The 19,435-nt window shown below is 47.7% G+C and overlaps 1 protein-coding gene across 1 annotated transcript; it reads right to left on the reverse strand.

Annotated features, from left to right (window-relative positions):
* Nucleotides 1-14,395: 14,395 nt before the first annotated feature.
* On the reverse strand, nt 14,396-15,946 carry CX3CL1 (C-X3-C motif chemokine ligand 1). The gene has a single exon (XM_060185498.1). It carries the CDS (start codon nt 15,721-15,723, stop codon nt 14,707-14,709), a length of 1,017 nt encoding a protein of 338 aa, XP_060041481.1. The 5' UTR covers nt 15,724-15,946; the 3' UTR covers nt 14,396-14,706.
* Nucleotides 15,947-19,435: the final 3,489 nt, after the last annotated feature.

Below are 19,435 nucleotides of genomic sequence, written 5' to 3' on the forward strand. Positions count from 1 at the left end.
CATAGGTGGTGAAGCAATGCTACAGGTCTCTCTCTTCCGCTATTCAACTCTATCTCTTCTCCCCTCTCAATTTCTCTCTAACTCTATCTAATAAAAAAAATTTTTTTTAAGGAAGAAATGGGATGTTATAAAGCCTTGGGAAACATCTATTGCAAGATCCTGAGTTCTATTTTTGCAGAATTCACTTTGGATATGTCATTTTTCAAAGTGTTTAGCAAAGATTGATATCATGTGATTCTTCTTGGTGGGCTATTTTTTTTCTTTTCCTTTTTAATTTCAGATTGAGTGAGGCAGAGGAGAGAGCTGAGAGAGAGAGTGTAAAGGCAACACAGTGAGCTCCCATGTGGTACCACAGGTTCAAACCCGGGTGCCTGAGGTGGAGGAGTGTGCACTTTACTGACTGAACTGTCATCTTTAAAGGTGAGGTGAGTTGTTATTATTCCCATTCTACAGAGGAGAAAACTGAGACCCAGTGAGGTTAAGTCACTTGTCCAAAGTCATAAAACCAGCTAGAGATACCCATGTCACATTCTGTTCCTGTATAGCTAAAGGGGGGGGAATTGCATGGCAATTAACTCTATTCTTTCTCTTTCTTTCTTTCTTTTCCCTTTTGTTGTGTTGCCCTTGTTTTTTCATTGTTGTTGTAGTTATTGTTATTGATGTTGTTGTTGGATAGGACAGAGAGAAATGGAGAGAGGAGGAGAAGACAGAGAGGGGGAGAGAAAGACAGATGCCTGCAGACCTGCTTCTACACCTGTGAAGAGACCCCCCTTGCAAGTGGGGAGTCGGGGGCTCGAACCAGGATCCTTTATGCCAGTCCTTGAGCTTTGCACCACATGCGCTTAAGCCGTTGCGCTACCGCCCAACTCCCCAATTAACTCTGTTCTGTCTTCTGGAGGCACCAAGATCCCTTAATACTAAAAGAAGAGCATTACTTCCAGAACACACACTATGCTAGAGGTCTTGAGCTGACTGCCCAATGAGATGAAATTGAAGAGGCCCCTAGGGAGTCTGGCTACTCAAGTTTGCTGTTGGCTTAGGGAAGCCAGTCTGGCACTAGACCTTGAAGCCAGACCCCAAACAGGTGATTATCAGATTTGGCTCTGAGTCAAGGGAGTGGCTGTGTTGAATTATTTGCATAAATTTTCTTTCTTCTTTCTTTCTTTCTTTCTTTTTTTCTTTCTTTTTGTTATTTATTTTTGCAAAGTAACAGTATGTTGAAAACCAAGTCTAGAAAAGACAGTATCAGGAACTCATATCCTCACCCCTGTTCACACTAGCTTCAGCTTCTTGAAACAACAGAGAAATACAGGCAGAGGAGACAGAATAATTGTTATGCAAATGATTTTCATGCCAGAGGCTCTGAACTCCCAGGTTCAATTCCCAGCACCGCCATAGCCAACACTGAGCAATGCTCTGGAGAGAGAGAGAGAGAGAAAGAAATAATTCAGACTAGTTATGGACTTTACTCTTGGAAAAAGTGTGAGGAACCAGTGTCTAGGAGACCAAGAGATAGGAATTCCTCCCTGGACACTTAGAAATCTAGCTCCTGCTTTCTAGTCTTCTCATCTCTCCTCCCAGCTGTAGGATAAGGCTGGCTGATATTCTTCCGGGGGTGGGGGGGGCAGCAGAAAGTTGGTCTGAGCTGATCCTGTCTGGCCTCTGATTGTGGGTTACATCCAAAGGTAATAAATATATATATATATGTATATATATATATATTTTTTTTAGGTAATATTTTTTGCTTTATGCAAAAGCTGGTAAAACAGTTTGGCTTTCTGTTCTACTGGGCAGCAGGCCTGGGGATGGCTTTGATCTTTTCTTTTTAAACTTTACAAAAAAATTTTTTTAATATTTATTTATTTTCCCTGTTGTTGCCCCTTTTAAAATTATTATTGTTGTTGTTATTGATGTCGTCATTGTTGGATAGGACAGAGAGAAATGGAGAGAGGAGGGGAAGACAGAGAGGGGAAGAGAAAGATGACACCTGCAGACCTGCTTCACCGCCTGTGAAGAGACCCCCCTGCAGGTGGGGAGCAGGGGGGCTTGAACCAGGGTCCTTATGCTGGTCCTTGCACTTTGCACCACATGCGCTTAACCTACCTTGCTACCACCCGACTCCCAGCTTTGATCTTTTCTGAAAGCCCAGTGGCTGAAATCCTATCCAGGAAAGTATGTGACCATGCAGAAGGAAGTGGGTCATAATTGTCTGCTGAGCTCCTCCACACAGGAGGAGTGACACCTTGTTCCAGTGCCCTCTCTGTCTGTCTGTCTGTCTCTCTCTCTCTCTCTACTCTCTATTAAAAAAAGTACATCCAAGTAGAGTCACTTTTGATAAACTCCATGTCAACAAGCAAAGGCTTCATTATAGTTTCTCTCCCTTGAGCCAGAGATAGCATAATGATTATGCAAAAAAAACTTTAGTGCCCCAGTTTCAACACCCCACCCCCAACACACACACCATCATAAAGTAGAGCAATGCCCTGGTAATAAAAATAAATAGTCACTGTTATTAAAAGTTTCATCCTGGGTGGGGGAGATAGCATAATGGCTATGCAAACAGACTCTCATGCCTGAGGCTCCAAAGTCCCAGGTTCAATCCCTCACACCACCATAAGCCAGAGCTGAGCAGTGCTCTGGTATTTTTTTTCTCTCTCTCTCCCTCTGCATCTCTCTCAAAAATAAAAATTTTTTTTTTAAAGTTTCATCCTCTCTCAGAAATGAAATAGATCTTAAATCATTGCACCAGGAATCTCCTAGTCACTCGCTAGTGAGAAGCCTCCCTTCAAGTCCTTTATTCCTGTCCTTCCCTAAGGGTTGGGGACCTTGGCACAACCAGTCCAGTTTTTATTTTTGTGTGTGTGTGGTTTTTTTGTTTTGTTTTTTGTTTGTTTGTTTGTTTTTGCTACAGTGGGAATCCCCTCCAGGTCAGTCAGATTGAGGCCTGTATTATTTGTGTTAAAGAGCCCAGAAGGCATGTTCACCAGCCTTCCCGGACTCCGGAGGCTCCCCAGTCCTGCTCCAAGTCCCCATTCTCTGGGCCAGCCTGGGTGGGGGGGCTGTCTCTGAAAGCATGTATCCCCCAAGGACAAGGCCAGATCCTGAGTCAGGATACAGTGACCTTGTCACTGATTGACCCCAACAAGGGGGAGCACATCTGGCTGCGCGGACAGCTGGAATGGGACAAGCAGCCCCAGGATGAGGGGTGGTGCACACAGCCCCAGTCCCAATCCAGTTTTTACCATGTTCACTTCCTCATCCTGTGACCCCCTAGAAGTCCCCCTGTGCTAGATGGGCTGGGTTGCTGTCTGCTTTGCCAGTCACTGAGTAAAGTCAAGGAAATCTTTGAAATGTACTCAACTGAATTTTGCTTTCTTAACAGCACATACATAGTGGCATGCAGGCAACTACCATTTCAGCCTCAAACTGAAAATTCCCAGCCATTAATATCTGTGTGTGTGTGTGTGTGTGTGTGTGTGTGTGTGTGTGTGTACGTGCTTTGCCTGCCCATACCTTTTGCGGGACTGTGCAGAGTACAAAGTGTGCGTGCGTGTGTGTGTGCGTGCGTGCGTGCGTGCGTGCGTGCGTGTGTGTGTGTGTGTGTGGCGGGGCGGGGTAGACTAATGATTAAGAGGTGGATAGAAGCAGAAGGCTGCCAACAGGCCTGTATGCTTTGTAGGTGGGAATTGGGGTGACCTTGAATAGGGGGCTCTTAAATTTTTTTCAGCACCCAAGTCCTATAATTTGGAAAACAGTGTAGTGTGGGGAGGTGGGGGTAGAGAAGGGGCAAGGGGGAAAGGACTTAGAGGAACAGATACCCAACCACTCTGGCTTCTGAATCCAATAGCTTTGGAGTGCAGAACTTTGTGCTGTTAAAAATTAGTGTGTAGGGAGTCGGGGGTAGCGCAGTGGTTAAGCACAGGTGGCACAAAGCACAAGGACTGGCATAAGGATCCCGGTTTGAGCCCCCTGGTTCCTCACTTGCAGAGGAGTCACTTCACAAGCGGTGAAGCAGGTCTGTAGGTGTCTCTCTTTCTCTCCCCCTCTCTGTCTTCCCCTCCTCTCTCCATTTCTCTCTGTCCTATCTAACAATGACGACATCAATAACAACAACAATAAAACAGGGCAACAAAAAGGGAATAAATAAATGAGTATTAAAAAAAATAGTGTGTAAGGGGCCAGATGGTGGCACACCTGGTTAAGTACACACACACACACACACACACACACACACACACACTACAGTGAACAAGGACACAGTTTGCTTATGAAGCAGGGAAAGCTTCATAAGCAGGGAAGCAGGGCTGCAGGTGTCTCTCTGTCTGTCTTCTTCTTTATCTCTCCCTCCCTTCTCAGCTTCTCTCTGTCTCTATCCAGTAAAAGAATTAGTGTGTCTGTGACCCAAAGGGTGGGGTGGGGGTGGCATAATAGATAAAGTGTTGGACTGTCAAGAATGAGGTCCTAAATTTGATCCTCAGTATTCTGTGTGCCAGAGTGATGCTCTGGTTCTCTCTCTCTTCCTCTCTTTTTTATAAAAAAATTAATTTACCTTAAAAAAATCAGTGGGAGCTGAGTGGTGTCATACCTGGTTGAGTGCACATGTTGCAATGCGCAAGGACCTGGGTTTAAGTCCCTGGTCCCCACTTGCAGGAGAAAGCTTTGCGAGTGGTGAAGCAAGGCTGCAGGTGTCTCTCTGTCTCACTCTCTATCTCTCCCCCCCCCGATTTATGGCTGTCTCTATCCAGTAAATAAAGATAATAAATATTTTTAAAAATTATTCTATGTGTGTATGGGAGTGGGAATCTGAGAGATAGCTTACTCCATAGAAGGCACACTTCAGCATGTATGAAGACCTGGGTTGGAGTTCCTGGAACCACATGGGTTCAGCAAGCAAAGGGAAAGTGTCCTAAGCAGTGAAGTTGTGTTGTGGTGTTTCTCCTGCTCAGTTTCTCCCATTCTGTCTGCCAGGAGCCCTGGGGGAGGTGGCTAAATAGTAGAGCCCAGATATGAGGCTTTGGGTTCTATCTCTGACTCCAAAAACAAAATCTTGTGGCTCACATTTCCAGAAATAGGGGTTAAGATTCAAAATCTGAGGAAAGACTTCTGTCTTAACCCAGCTCAGCTGCTCACAAGCTGTGTGACCCTGAGCAAGTTATGAATCCTCTGATTGTCTCAGTCTCACCATCTCTAAGATGGGAACACAAAGAGTAGGGACTTGAGTGTCAGGTAGGATGAGTTGTATAGACATACATTTAGGTGTGGAACTATACCTCTGAAACCTTACACATCTGTAAACTAGTGTTAAATCGCTATTAATATAAATTTCTAAAAAAAAGAAGAATCTTGCATTGCATCAAACAAAGGACTTTGGGGATGGAGAGTAGGGAGGGCGTTGGGGTCCCGTAAATCATGATGGAAAAGTACCCAAGTTGGGGCCTGCCTGTTTTTCGCAGACATCTATCATGAGAAGATGAGAAATTGTACCTATGTGCCAACAACTGTGCTATAAACCACCACCCCCCCCAGGCCCCCTTCCCAATAAAATGATTTTTAACAAGAACTTTGTATCTGGGAAATGACTCAGTGGGCAGAGCATCCAACTTCCATGCTTGTCCAGCACCACATGTACCAGAGTAGTGCTTTGACTTCTCTCTCTCTTTTTCTCAGTTCTTTCACATGCCATAAATATAATCTTAGGGAAAAAAAAAATAAAAGAACTTAGCACACTGTCTGGCATTTGGTAAACATGAAATAATGTGATGATGGTGAGGATGATTCTGTGTCAGCATCCTGCCTCTTTCACTGCTTCTAAAAAAAAAAAAAAAGCCTAGCCCTGTGAGATCCTCCCACACTACCATCCTCTTCCTGATTGCAAGGAATTGAAACTTCCCTGTGGTCACTTAAGAAGGCAGTGTCCCAGAGAGGTTGGGGGGAGGGGCGAGTAGAGTTCTTTCCAGGGAGTATGTGTGTGTGTGTGTGTGGGGGGGAGGTTGGCAGTTAGGACCCACTACTAAGAAAGGTTGACTGAACAGTCAGTGGACTCAGTCCCCAGCAAAAACCCTAGACCCAGATGTCTTGCAGAGTGTGACAGGTGGTAAGACAGGTAAAAAGAGGAAACCAGCAGGGAATGAGAGGACTCAGGCCTCCATCACAGTCTACTTCCTTGTCTGACTTTGTGTGTGTGTGCAGAGCTGAGGACTGAAGCAAGGGCTTCACACATGTGCTTCTCACACTGAGCCACCCATGCCAGTCATTCATTTATTCATTTTTCTTGCTACCAGGGTTATTGGGGCTCAGTGCCTTCATGAAAAATCCATGACTTCTGGTAGTCTTTATTCCTTCTTTTCTTGTGACATTTAAGATAAAAAAAAATTTTTTTTTGTTATTACATTTGTTTATTTAATAGAGACAGCCAGAAATCGAGAGGGAAGAGGGTAACAGAGAGGGAAAGAGACAGAGAGACACCTGCAACATTGCTTTACCACTCACAAAGCTTCCTCCCCTGCAGGTGGGAACTGGGGACTGGAACCCAGATCCTTGTGCATTGTAACATATGTGCTCAACCAGGTGGGCCACACACGGCCCCACTTCCTTCTTTTCTTTTCTTTCCTTTCCTTTCCTTTCCTTTCCTTTCCTTTCCTTTCCTTTCCTTTCCTTTCCTTTCCTTTCCTTTCCTTTCCTTTCCTTTCCTTTTCTTTCTTTCTTTCTTTCTTTCTTTCTTTCTTTCTTCTTCTTCTTCTTCTTCTTCTCCTTCTCCTTCTCCTTCTCCTTCTCCTTCTCCTTCTCCTTCTCCTTCTCCTCCTTCTCCTTCTTTTCTCTCTCTTTTTCTGAATTTTATAGAGACTGAGAGAAATTAAGGGGTCTGTGCAGTGATTCACCCAGTTAAGCACACACAGTACTAATCTCAAGGACCTGCACAAGGATCCAGGTTCAAGTCCCTGACTCCCCACTTGCAGGGGGGATCTTCACAAGTGCTGAAGCTGCATGTGTCTCTCTTTCACTCTTCCTATCTCCCCCTTCCCTCTCAATTTCTCTCTGTTTTGTCCTATAAAATGGAAAAGTGGCCACAAGAAGCAGTGGGTTAGTAATGCCAGCACCAAGCCCCAGCAATAACCCTGGAGGCAAAAAGAGAGGGGGAGGGGAAACAGAGATAGAAAGGGAGAGAGACTTTTTAACTATAAATAGATTTTTTAGCTTAATCAGTCACTCATGACCAAGAGATAAAACAGGGTAGATATAAAGCAAAACAATTTGTTTAATAATCAGGAAACTAAAGGTAAAAGTATAGCAGATTGGATCAACAATGGTAGAGAATGTTCCATCCTCTGAAGGACGGACAACATACTCTATGCTACACCTGAGGAAGATGGGTCCTGATATTGGGGCAGCTTGGAACGTTCCTACTCATGATCACAGAATGTGAGCTCAGATCTACAGGGATACAGAAGTCACAGAGGCTCCTGTCAGGAAATTGTGAGGAGCCTCACAAAGCACCCTGAATTCCTGATACTATGACCTAGCTACATAATCATTGTTTTGTCTGAAAGATCCCCACCCATTCCATTCTTTTGGTCTATCTTCTTTCTACCCCAAGACCCTCCCTGCCTACAGGGTAGTATTAATCCTACCAGTGAAAACCCTTGCAACAGTTGCTAAGGAAGTTTCTACCTTCCCAGCCCCTTTAGCCTTTCTCCACCCCTTTCCTAGCATTTTCTGTTTCTGACTTGCCACCTCCAGTTCTGCCTTTTAAAAGCCTTGGCTCTCTGATCAATAAAGGTATTGCATTGTTTCACTGCCATGTGTTTAGTTCCTGAGTCATCTCCCTCGAGTCACTGAATGAGTAGCAGCCCAGGCTGGCTCCGGTCGTGTTCTCTCCAACCCAGAGAGTATGCGCCCAGGAAGAGGCACCCCCATGCTATCCCAGCAGGCTTCTAAACTGAATATGGGCCCCAGACCAAATCAAATAGATGGGGTTTACAGTCAACAATATTTATACCCCTTCCTCAGGTAGCTACTCTCTTCCCTAATCCAGCTTTCTGTCCCTTTTCCAGCCATGACATCACCTCTCCAGACAATAACTTGGATCCACCTGCATATCAGATTTCAGGCTCAGGGAAAACACAAAAAACAAAGAACAACAACAACAAAAAAACTAGTATAGCCACAGATCCTTTGGAAAATAAATAAAATATGCCTACTAGCTGTCTACAAAATGGACAACCCCCCAACTCTTCATCTGTACTATTGCAGCCTTTAAGTTCATGACTGAACAACAATTTGTTTGGCCTTGTATGTTAATTCTCTTTTCAACCACCAGGTTCCAGATGCTAGCAGGATGCTGACCAGACTTCCCTGGACAGACAACTCCACCAATGTGTCCTGGAGCTCTGCTTCCCCAGAGCCCCACCCTATTAGGGAAAGAGAGAGACAGGCTGGGAGAATGGATTAACCTGTCAATGCCCTTGTTCAGTGGGAAAACAATTACAGAAGCCAGACCTTTCACCTTCTGCATCCCACAATGACCTTGGGTCCATACTCCCAGAGGGGTAAAGAATAGGAAAGCTATCAGGGGAGGGGATGGGATACAGAGTTCTGGTGGTGGGAATTGTGTGGAGCTGTACTCCTCTTATCCTATGGTTTTGTCAATGTTTCCTTTTTATAAATAAAGAACTAAAGAAATTAAGAAATTTTTAAAAAGTAAAGCAGAAAAAAATTGGGGTTTTCATGTTGGAAGAAGCTAGGAGCTCTATTTTAGGTATATTCCAAGGAGCCCATGACTTTACTAATTTTTGACTTGAGACCAACAGCTAACATGCAGGTGGATTAGGAGTATTGTCTGGGAAGATGGTGTCAGAGTTGAGCATAGGGCTAGAAATCTGGGTAAGGGCAGAGAGTAGCTCACAAATATGGGGAAAGTATATAAATACCATTAACTGTAAAATCCATTGACCTGACCTCAGGTTCATGTCTATTCATATTTAGCACAGGAGTCTGTGTAACCTCTGCATCCCTATAGGTCAGATCTCGCATTCCATGGTCATAGCTAGGAACATTCTAGGCTGCACTCATTTCAGAACCAGTTTTCCTCAAATGGCAGAGTGTGTTGATCAGTATCCTGTTGGAGAGTGGGGTGGTTCCTACCATTGGTGTTCTACATTGAGGGCAAGGTCCTGTAGAGGCCTACAGGAGGGTTTATGATGTTGTGGCTGATGGAGATGACCAGTGATGGTGGAGAGAGGGATCTAGACCTAGCATATCTATTTGGGAATCCTAGGATTCCCTTACTAGTGCCCTGGATGATGGGATGGCCTGATAGTGACCAAAATGGCCATCATTCAAGTGTGCTGGTCTGGTCTCTTGCCCTTATCCAGCTTTTGTAGTCCTTACTTTACCTGATAGGGTTGGACTTAGAGCAATTGAGGGAGGTGAAATAGGAGATAGGTGAGGCTGGTAATTAGGTCTAAGTAGAAACTATTTGATTAAGTACTTTAAGGATATTTTAAATAAAATTGAGTGGGAGTGGTCCAGGAGGTGGTATAGTGGTTAAAGTGTTGGACTCTAAAACATGAGATTCCAAGTTCTATCCCTGGCAGTGCATGTACCAGGGAATAATGTCTGTTTCTCTTTCTGTCCCCACTTCTTTCTCATTAATAAATAAAATCTTAAAAAAAAGAAAAAGAAATCAGGGGGTAAATATAGCTGCTTAATGGAACTGCAGATGGTATCTACCTCATGGATTTTTTTTTAAGGAATTTGTCTTTTTTTTCTCTTTAATTTTATTTAAAATTTTTTTCCCTTTTGTTGTCCTTGTTTATCGTTGTTGTTGTTGGTTAGGATAGAGATAAACTTTCGGGGTGTCTCTCTCCTCCTCCGGCAGGGTGGTCTCCAGGGGAAAGGTAACGGGCTGGTTCTTTCTCACTCACGACAGGGGTGACACGAAGTAAAAGACACCAGGGGACTCTTAGCGTGCCTAGAATCTGAGTCCTTAGAATCCCAGAATCCTAGAGTCCGTTTATTAGCAAAATTGACATGAGTTAAATAGAAAAACAATGGAGGTAATTATTGTTGAAATATGACAGAAATTACAGGTTTCTTAACAGTCAGTATGTCCCTAAGGTAGGGGGCTGGTATGACAGGAATTGATGAGATACAAGACAGTTATTTTCCATGACACAAGCAACTTAATTATCCAAAGGTATTTGAGAGAAGCATAGGGGTTAAACCCGTAGGGTGAGACAGAGAGAAGATGAATATCAAAAGCCATATAGTTTGGAATTTCTCTTGTCTGGGGTCTGAGGTGTGTGATGAAGTGTGTGATAAGGTGTGTTCTTCTGTGATCAGAAGGTGACTTTGAATGAGTGAATCTGCGGCCATGTGGCCTGCAGATGGAGGGAAGTACTGGGGTATCTGTGGGCCTGAGAGTCAAGAAGGAAAGAACCAAGTCTGAGTTTCCCCCCTCAGTTCTCACCTCGGTTGAGAGAGACTTACCAAGAGGTTATCTTCTCAGACCTCCATCCAAAGATGGGGGTAGTTCTCCCTAAGCTCTATCAGGCTTACACATGCTACCAACAATAAACAGAGAGAGGAGGGGAAGACAGAGACGGGGAGAGAAAGATAGACACCTGCAGACCTGCTTCACAAGCTGTGAAGTGAACCTCCTGCAGGTGGGGAGCCGGAGGCTTGAAATGGGATCCTTACACTGGTCATTGAGCTTCGTACCTTGTGCGCTTAAAACACTGCACCACCGCCCAGCTCCTACCTCATGGATTTTTAAGGGAAAAGTCTGGATATGAGCAAAGCTACTTCCTTCCCCTTTGAAGAATGTCCAGAAGAACAGAATTAAAAGTCTTGGGGAAGCAGTTCAGAAGGTGGTGCAGTGGGTAGAGCATTTGACTTGGGAACATGAGATCCCAAGTTCAGTCCCCAACATCACATATGCCATCACATACTTTGCCCTTCCCTTATTAATAAATAAAACTTAAAGTAGTAGTAATAATAATGAAGTCCTTGGGAAGAGGCTAAAAAAGAAAACCACAAGGTCCTATAGAGGCCCACAAGAGGGTTCCTGATGGAGATGATCAGTGATGGTGGAAACTTAGTGAATGGGGAGAGTGCAGGAGTTGAATGCATGAGCCCCTGAATTTATTTATTTTTTTTTAAATTTTTTTTAGACAATTCTTTTTTTTAAAAAATATTTATTTATTTATTTATTTATTCCCTTTTGTTGCCCTTGTTGTTTTATTGTTGTAGTTATTATTGTTGTTGTCGTTGTTGGATAGGACAGAGAGAAATGGAGAGGGGGGGGAAGACAGAGAGGGGGAGAGAAAGATAGACACCTACAGACCTGCTTCACCGCCTGTGAAGCGACTCCCCTGCAGGTGCGGAGCCGGGGTTTGAACCGGGATCCTTATGCCGGTCCTTGTGCTTTGCGCCACCTGCGCTTAACCCGCTGCACTACAGCCCGACTCCCTAGCCCCTGAATTTAATCCCTGGCAGCATGTGCTGCTGTCATGAGCTACATTAGCCTTTAAAAAGAAAATAATAATAAAAGAAAATTGGTATATATAAGAAAACTTTAGTTTAAAAAAAAGTGCTAAATTGCACTGACAAGATGACATGGTGCAGGAGCAGCAAGGGGTGGAGGGAATGGTGCAGAACTGGGAGGATGGAAATCACTAAAGAAATAAGAAATAAATTCTGCCCTAGCAGAAATAAATAACATTGCAAATAAGGAAGCCATACAAAAGGTCAAGGAAAGTAAATGTTGGTTCTTCAAAAGAGTGAACAAAAGCAACAAACCTTTAGCCAGACTCACAAAACAAAAACGGGAGAAGACCCAAATAAATCAGATCGTAAATGAAAGAGGAGCTATCACAACAGACACTGCAGAAATTCAATATATCATGCGAGGCTTCTATGAACAACTATATGCCACCAAGCTAGAGAACCTAGAATAAATGGACGATTTCCTAGATACCTATGAACTTTTGGCTCTGTGACACCAACCCACGTCACTTGAGGACTTAGTTGTCTACCATCAGGGTTATATCTCTAGAACCCCCAGGTCTCCCTGGGAATGAGCCAAAACAGCAAAGAGGAAAATGGGGTCCAGACTACTCATGTTGCTATCATCCCCACACCCCACCTTTGGGCCAATTGTGATGTGGGGGTCTTGTTCACAAGGGCTTCTGATCCTGCCAGGGGGCTAGGGAAATAGCATAATGGTTATGCAAAAAGATTTTCATGTCTGAGGCTTCAAAGGCTCCAGGTTCAATCCCCAGCACCATCATAAACCAGAGCTGAGTGGTGCCAAACAAGCAAACAAACAGAAACCAAAACCTGATCATTACAGGAATGGGGACCGTTAGAACTCTCATACCTGCCTTTATATAGACCCAGACAGGTAAGGGCACACTGCTCAAGGTTGCACAGCAGGGCAAAGTAGAGTCAGGCCAGGGGCTCAACCATCCTCACCCTCATACTCAGTGTTCTTTGTGTAAACAGGGATCCCCAGGGCTGACCCAGGGAGTCTGGGCCCCTCCCCCAACAGCACCCCCACCCAAGCTGTTTTTAAAATCGACTCTAGAAAAAAGCACTTTGATTTGATTCACAAGACTTTTCCATTTTATTAATAAAATACAAAATGGCACAGACATTGGTGTTTGGATTGGAAAAGCAAAAGGGTCAACCAACTCCTTCCAAAGTGTCCATGTCCATGTCCTGCTTGGGGGAATCTAACAAAGTCCTTGGAGTGAGGGGGGCACAGCTGTACCCAGCTGCTTTCTCACAAGGAGGGGACCACCTATCATGGGTACCCTGCCTCTCCAAGGCTCTACCAGCCTGGAAGAGCCTTAAAAAAAAAAAAGTGCATTCTGATCTGTAGTTATCCTTTCTGAGCCATGGGGCAGGGTGGGGTGGGGTGGAGTGAAGAGAGGCTCCAGCACCTTCCCCCACCCCCCCTCAGGTGCAAACATCCAGTACCAAGCCCAACAGAGGGTGCAGGGGACCAGGAGTGCAGAGTAAGACTCTGCCCGATTGTTATCAGCAAAGGGGGAAGCCAGGAAAAATCAGGCCTCAGCACTCTACCCACCAGGCCTGAGGGAAGCCCTGACTTCATGCCCACAGCTGCCCTCCTTCACCCAACCCACTCTTCAGAAGCCTAGGTTTTAGCAGCCGCCTCTGAGCACCAAGACAACTTGGGAATTCAGTCTGTGGTGGGGAGGAGGGAATGGAAGCAGTCTGGCCTCAAAGCTCAGAGAACAGTGTTTCTGGGGAGTGGGGCCTCAGTAAAGAGAGCTGGACTAGAGGGACCCTGAGCCAGGCTGCCTGCTGGGACTTGGGAGTCCTGTCTACCTTTATCTTCCTCACTGGGGGGGGGGGGGGGGGCGGGGGGGAGGTGGGGGGTTGTCTCTGTGCCCAGGAGCTTGTGTGTGTGGGTAGTGTAAGAAAGTCTGTTCTCAAAACCAAGGCAGCTTCTGCCCTCAAGTCCCCAGCCCAGCCCCCCCACTCAGGGGGCTCACCATGCTGACCCCTCTGACAAAGCGGGGCCTGTGGTCTCTATCACCCTTGCAAATCACAGGCCCATGGATATGCTGATGGGAGGGAACACAGAAAGCTGCTCTGAGACCAGGGCCTGGGTGGTAGCTCACCCGGTAGAGCTCACACTTTACCATGCTTGAAGACCCGGGTTGAAGCCTCCAGCCGCAACATAGGAGCATCTACAAAGGGGAAAAGTTTCATGAGTAGTGGAGCAGGGCTGTGATGTCTCTCCTTCTCTCTTTGTCTCTCTCTCCTTCTCTGTCTCTCATCCTCTATCTGGCAAAAACATGGGAAAACATGGAAAAATGAGTCCACTGGTTGTGGTGGTGGGATCATGCCAGGGCAAGAAGCCCCAGTGAAAACCCTGGGGGTAAAAGAAAAAGGGGTGTTGAGGCTGCCCTGGTTCACGGGTGAGAGTGGGAGTAGGGTTCTGAATCCCTCAGTGGTAGTATCAAGCAGAGGTTCAGGTTCTTGTCAGGCGCCAGCATCCTTCTTTCCTTGCCCAGACAGGAAGCCCAAGGTACACAGGTACTCGTGGGGCTGGTGGGGGGTGAGGGGTCTGGGACTAGAACCCCCGGCTTCACTGGCACAGTCAGCGTTGCTACACTGCAGGCAGATTGAGGACAGACACAGTCCCGGCTCCCCTTGTGAATGCCTGATAGGAGAGCAGCCCCAGGAAAGTCACACTAGCCTCATGCAGGAAAGGACAGGTCCCGGCTGGGCATGGGCTCTGTACAGGGTGGGGAGATAGCACCGCGGATGGCCGGGGACTGGCGGCCGCAGCGGAGGAGACACAGGTCAGGTGAGGCTGGGATGACCCAGAGAGGGTGTGTGGCTCAGGGACACAGGGTCCTAGGGCTGGGCAGACAATAAATAAAGGTTGGTTGGAGCAGGGCAGGATCTTGGGGGCCCTCTAACCAGCCAGCAGCAGAGGAGACTGACTCTGGAGGACTTGGAGAACAGTGAGTGAATCACCAAGATCACCCACTCTGTGCCCAGGAGGTCAGGGGTAGTCTCCAGGAGCTGGAGGGTCCCGCCTCCCTGCTCTGGTCATCCCAGCTGGGGCCAGGCTTTAGGGGTGAAGGACAAGGATGGGTGGGAGAATGGGGGGTGAGGGGCCCAGGCAGCTGTCTGAGTCCAACAACTGGATGCAGGCGGATGGGTGGCTCACACTGGCACCAGGACGTAGGAGTTGCTGCCACAGCTGCGGGGGACATAGCGGAGCCCCTCCACCATGTCCCCCGCCACCTTGCGGGGGCAGCCCTGGAGGCTCTGGTAGGCAAACATGGCCACCCCCACACAGAAAAGGAGGCCCAGGAAGGCTAGCAGCCCAACTGCCTGCCGTCGGGTGGCCACCTGGGAGTCAGGTACAGGTGTCATGAGGATGCCCAACCTTTGGGGGTCCCCGGTGACATGGATGGGCTCCTCGGCCTTGGGTGGCCAGCTGCCTGAGGCCACAGGCTCCCTGCTAGGGTCCCCCTCAGAGGTGATGGGGACCTCGGAGGCTTGGGGCCCCATGAAAGCATCCGTGTGTGCTGATGGGGGGCCCAGCTCCTCAGGCTCTAGTGAGGCCTCTGCAGGGTCACCCTGTCCCGTGATGAGACCCACACTGTCTTCTGGGGCTGTGGGTGCAATGGTGGACATGACAGGGACCTGGGTAGAGGGGGCCTGGGAGGGGGGGGCCTTGGTGGGGGGGTTCTGGGTGGAGAAAGTCTGGGTAGAGGGGGCCTGGGTGGGGGAGGCCTGGGTGGTGGGGGCCTGGGTGGGGGGGGCCTGGGTGGCGGAAGCCTCAGGCCCCTTCTTGTCAGCCCCGAGGACTGATCCAGGCTGGTTTGCAGCGGAGCTCTGCCAGGACGTGGTGGTGGAGGTGACGGCAGCCGTGCTGACAAGCTTGGTTCTTGTGGGCCCAACTGGGGACCCTCCATCCAGAGCCTCTGATGTGGAGGGGGGCCTGGTCCCCCAGGAGCTTGCCACTGCCATTGGCAGCTCTGTGGGAGTCCCCAAGGAGAAGTCCCTCTGCATCTCCTGCTCACTGTTTTGTTCTGTGGCTTTGGGCTCTGGGAGTGCTGGCTCATCCACAGCCTGGGGGGCTGGGGTGGTCCTGGGTTCACCCACGCCGATCTGCTTCGCAAAGGTGCCGCCATTCAGAGTCAGCGAGGAGGCCTGGAGGTCTAGATGCTGCATGGCTTTCTTGACCCATTCTTCATCAGGATTGGCACAGAAGAACCTATTCTTCTTAGTCTCCAAGCTACAGGGAGGAAAGACAGGAGCCCATGATGCCCAGATGCGGCATGGTGGAGGGTGGAGGATACAGGTGGACAGAACTGACTGGATCCCACCCCCGCGCTCAGGAGCCCAGAGGTCTGAGCAGCTCCACCTGCAGAGTGGTACCTCATGGATTGGGGGCTGGCTCCCCTCCTTCCGGACGGTGATAAGCCCTGCCAGAAATGTGGAGGTTGACACCCCTCAGAAGAAGCAAAAAGAAGAGAAAAATGGGAACCCAGAAGGTTCTCAAAATGAGAGAGGTTTTTTGTGAATGTCCCAGCAAATTGGGACAAGCTGGTCACGTTTACTTCTATCTTATTATAAGAAACAAAAACTGGGGCTAGCAAGGCAGCTCATCTGGATAGTGTACCTGCTTTGCCATGCATGCAACCAGCTCCAGCCTGGGTCTACCTGCTGGGGGAAGTTTTGGAGCTGTGATGTCTATTTTTTTCAAATTTTTAAAAAAATATTTATTATTCCCTTTTGTTGCCATTGTTGTTTTTTATTGGTGTAGCTATTTTTATTGTTGTTATTGATGTTGTCATTGTTGGATAGGACAGAGAGAAGAAATGGAGAGAGGAGGGGAAGACAGAGAGGGGGAGAGAAAGATAGACACCTGCAGACCTGCTTCACTGCCTGTGAAGCGACTCCCCTCAGGTGGGGAGCTGGGGGCTCAAACCAGGATCCTTACACAGGTCCTTGGGCTTTGCGTCAAGTGCGCTTAACTCACTGCGTTACCGCCGGACTCCCTTAATAAAATTTTTATTATACTTTTTTACTGGATAGAGACAGATAGAAACTGAGAGGAGGAGTCCTTTGGTGGTGGGAATGGTGTTGATGTACACTCCTATTAATTTGTAGTCTCATGATTTTAATAAAAATATTAAAAATTAAAATAAAAAAGAAACCAAGAGGGAAGGGGTTGATAGTGAGTGAGACACTTGCAGCCCTGCTTCATCACTTGCAAAGCTTTCCCCCTGCAGGAGGGGACCAGGGGCTCAAACCCAGACCTTTGTGCACTCAACCAGGTGTGCCACCACCTGGCCCCAGAGCTGTGGCGTCTTTATGTCTCTGTCTGTCTGTCTGTCTGTCCCTCTCTTTCTCTCTCTCTGAAAAAGCCAGCCTGGAGCAGGAAAGCCCTAGAGTCAATACAAATCAAGAAATAAGTAAACAAATAAGTGGAAAGGAAAAGGAAAGAAAATTGCTCCTGGCTCATCAAGGAGCGCAGTAACCATCAGCTGAAAAGAATGTTAACAGTAATGTTGGTGCCATTGAGACAAAGGAGTCTGGCTGTGAGTGTCCTGACTGGGCAGTGACATGACAGGTGCTCTGCCCTCAAGTGTGACTGGAGAGCTGGAGAGGGGGTGTCCTCACTCGGAGAGGACCTGATGCCTTGTGGTCTTCTTTCCCACTCCCTCAGCTCCAGTCTCCTCTCCAGTCTGCGTCTCCAGACTAAAAGGGCTGCAGTCAGGCAGAGGCAGCCCTTGAGCGCCCCCTCTAGCTTTTCCTGGAGCTGCATGCAGTTAGCTTACTGACCAGACACCTGCTCTGAGCTGCTTGAGACCCTCACTCCTTTTGCTACTTATTTATTATGTATTTATGCCACCAAGGTCATCACTGGGGCTGCACAATGAACACACCACTCCTGGAGGTCATCCTCCTACCCCCTTTTTTTTCCCCTTCTATTTGATAGGACAGAGGGAAATTGAGAGGGGAGGGGACAGAGATGGAGGCAGAAAGAGAGATACTCATGAAGCTTCCCCCTGCAGGCGGGGACCGGGGGCTTGAGCATGGATCCCTGTGCATGGCAACATGTACATTTATTTTATTTACTTTACCCACTGGGGTTTTCCAAGGCTTCAGACCTTTGAGATTCTACTATTCCTAACAGACTCTTTCCCCCTTTTTAAATTACAGGACACAAACAGGGAGAAAGAGAAACAAATGGAGAGACACCACAGCACAGCTCTGTCGTTTCCAAAGATTCCATAGTGCATGGTGCTCCTGTGTGGTAGGCAGAGGCTTTGAACCCAGGTCTGAGAGCATGCTAAAATATATGCTCTACCTGGTGAGCTATCTCCCAATACCTGCCCTTATTTCTTTAAAACCTCACACCCTCAGGTCCTGCAGGGTGGCTCCCATGCTAATCCTCACTTTACAGATGAGAAAACCAAGGCTCAGAGACATTTGGCTCCAGCAGCTGACTCTGACAAGCTTGGGGGAGCCCTAGAAGGAAGTGTGCCCCTGAAGGTACCCACAAACTTGGTGCTGCCCCAGCACTGTGATCCACTCCCTGGGGTTACCCACTTCCCCTTCTCCTAGAAAACAGAAGGGGGAAAAAGTGCAAGAGCAGGGGTGTGGCCCTGGATGGTGCTCAGAGAAGCTAGACAGCAGCCTACTTGCTCCTCACAGTCACTGTGAACTCAGCACTCTGCTTCCTTTAGCCAGGCCTAGACTTCCCAACTCATTGGCTATTTCCTGCTTCCAGTCCCCTCTATCTTCCTCAGGATGCCTTAGGGCACAAAGGTCAAACCTGGGAAAAAGTTGCAAGTCTGAGCTCTCTGGCAGTATCCAGAAGTGTCCCAGAGGCACAGGCAACCCAGAAGATCAGGGATCTCTCAGACTTCCCCACAGGGAAGCGGGATCAACTGGGTCACTCCCTAGAAGGATCTGTTTCCTCGTTTGTCAAGGAGATATAATAATCTCTTCCTCTCAAGCCGGAGGGATTGCTCACAGGGTAGGGCAAGTATCATGTCATACATGCAACCCCAGTTTGAGCCCTGGCATCACACAGGAGGTTCTGTGGCACCAGAGAAAGCTCCATGCTATTCAACTTTGGCCCATCCTCTCAGTCTATCTGATAAAAGTGACCCAACGCTGTGGAATCACACATGTACAAGGTACTGGCTCTGCATTTATCATTATCTTCACCAACATCATCATCTCTGCCTCTCTGATAGCCCGCAGCTTCCAGGAACCCTGTCAAGTACTTTACTTACTCCATCTCTTCCCACGCCTCCAGCTACCTGTCAGGTAGGCTTAACCACAGAACCCTGGCCTATAGGCAGGATGTGCACCTGCTGTGCTGGAACCTGAGCCTGCACCCTGAGACCTCCCTTCACCTCCCATTGAAGCCCAGTGAGTTTGCCACATGCTGCTCAGGACACACTCTGGCCCAGGAGGAACTCCAGTCTTGTGGCTGCAAGTCACTATCCCTTCAGGAAGCTGTCCCCACCCTGGCTTCAGAGCACATGGACAGGTAAGCTTGGGGGCCAGGGGCCAGGAGGAGGAGGAGGAGAAGGAGGAAGAGGAGAAAGAAGAGAAGGAGGAAGAGGAAAAGGAGGAGGAGGAACAGAAGGAGGATAAAGAGGAGAAGGAGGGAGAGAAGAAAGAACAGGAGAAGGAGAAGGAGGAGAAAGAAGAGGAGGAGGAGAAGAAGGAAGAAGAGAAAGAGAAGAAGATGGAACCTCGCCTCGCCAGAGCTCTATCCCACTAGGGGATGATAGAAACAGGCTGGGGGCATGGATTGACTTGCCAATACCCAGGTCCAGCAGAGAAGCAGTTACAGAAACCATAATCCCTACCTTTTGCACCCCCCAAAGAATTTTGATCCATATTTCCAATGGGGTAG

This window comes from Erinaceus europaeus, chromosome 2, assembly GCF_950295315.1.
Source record: "Erinaceus europaeus chromosome 2, mEriEur2.1, whole genome shotgun sequence".
NCBI classification, from domain to species: Eukaryota; Metazoa; Chordata; class Mammalia; order Eulipotyphla; family Erinaceidae; genus Erinaceus; species Erinaceus europaeus.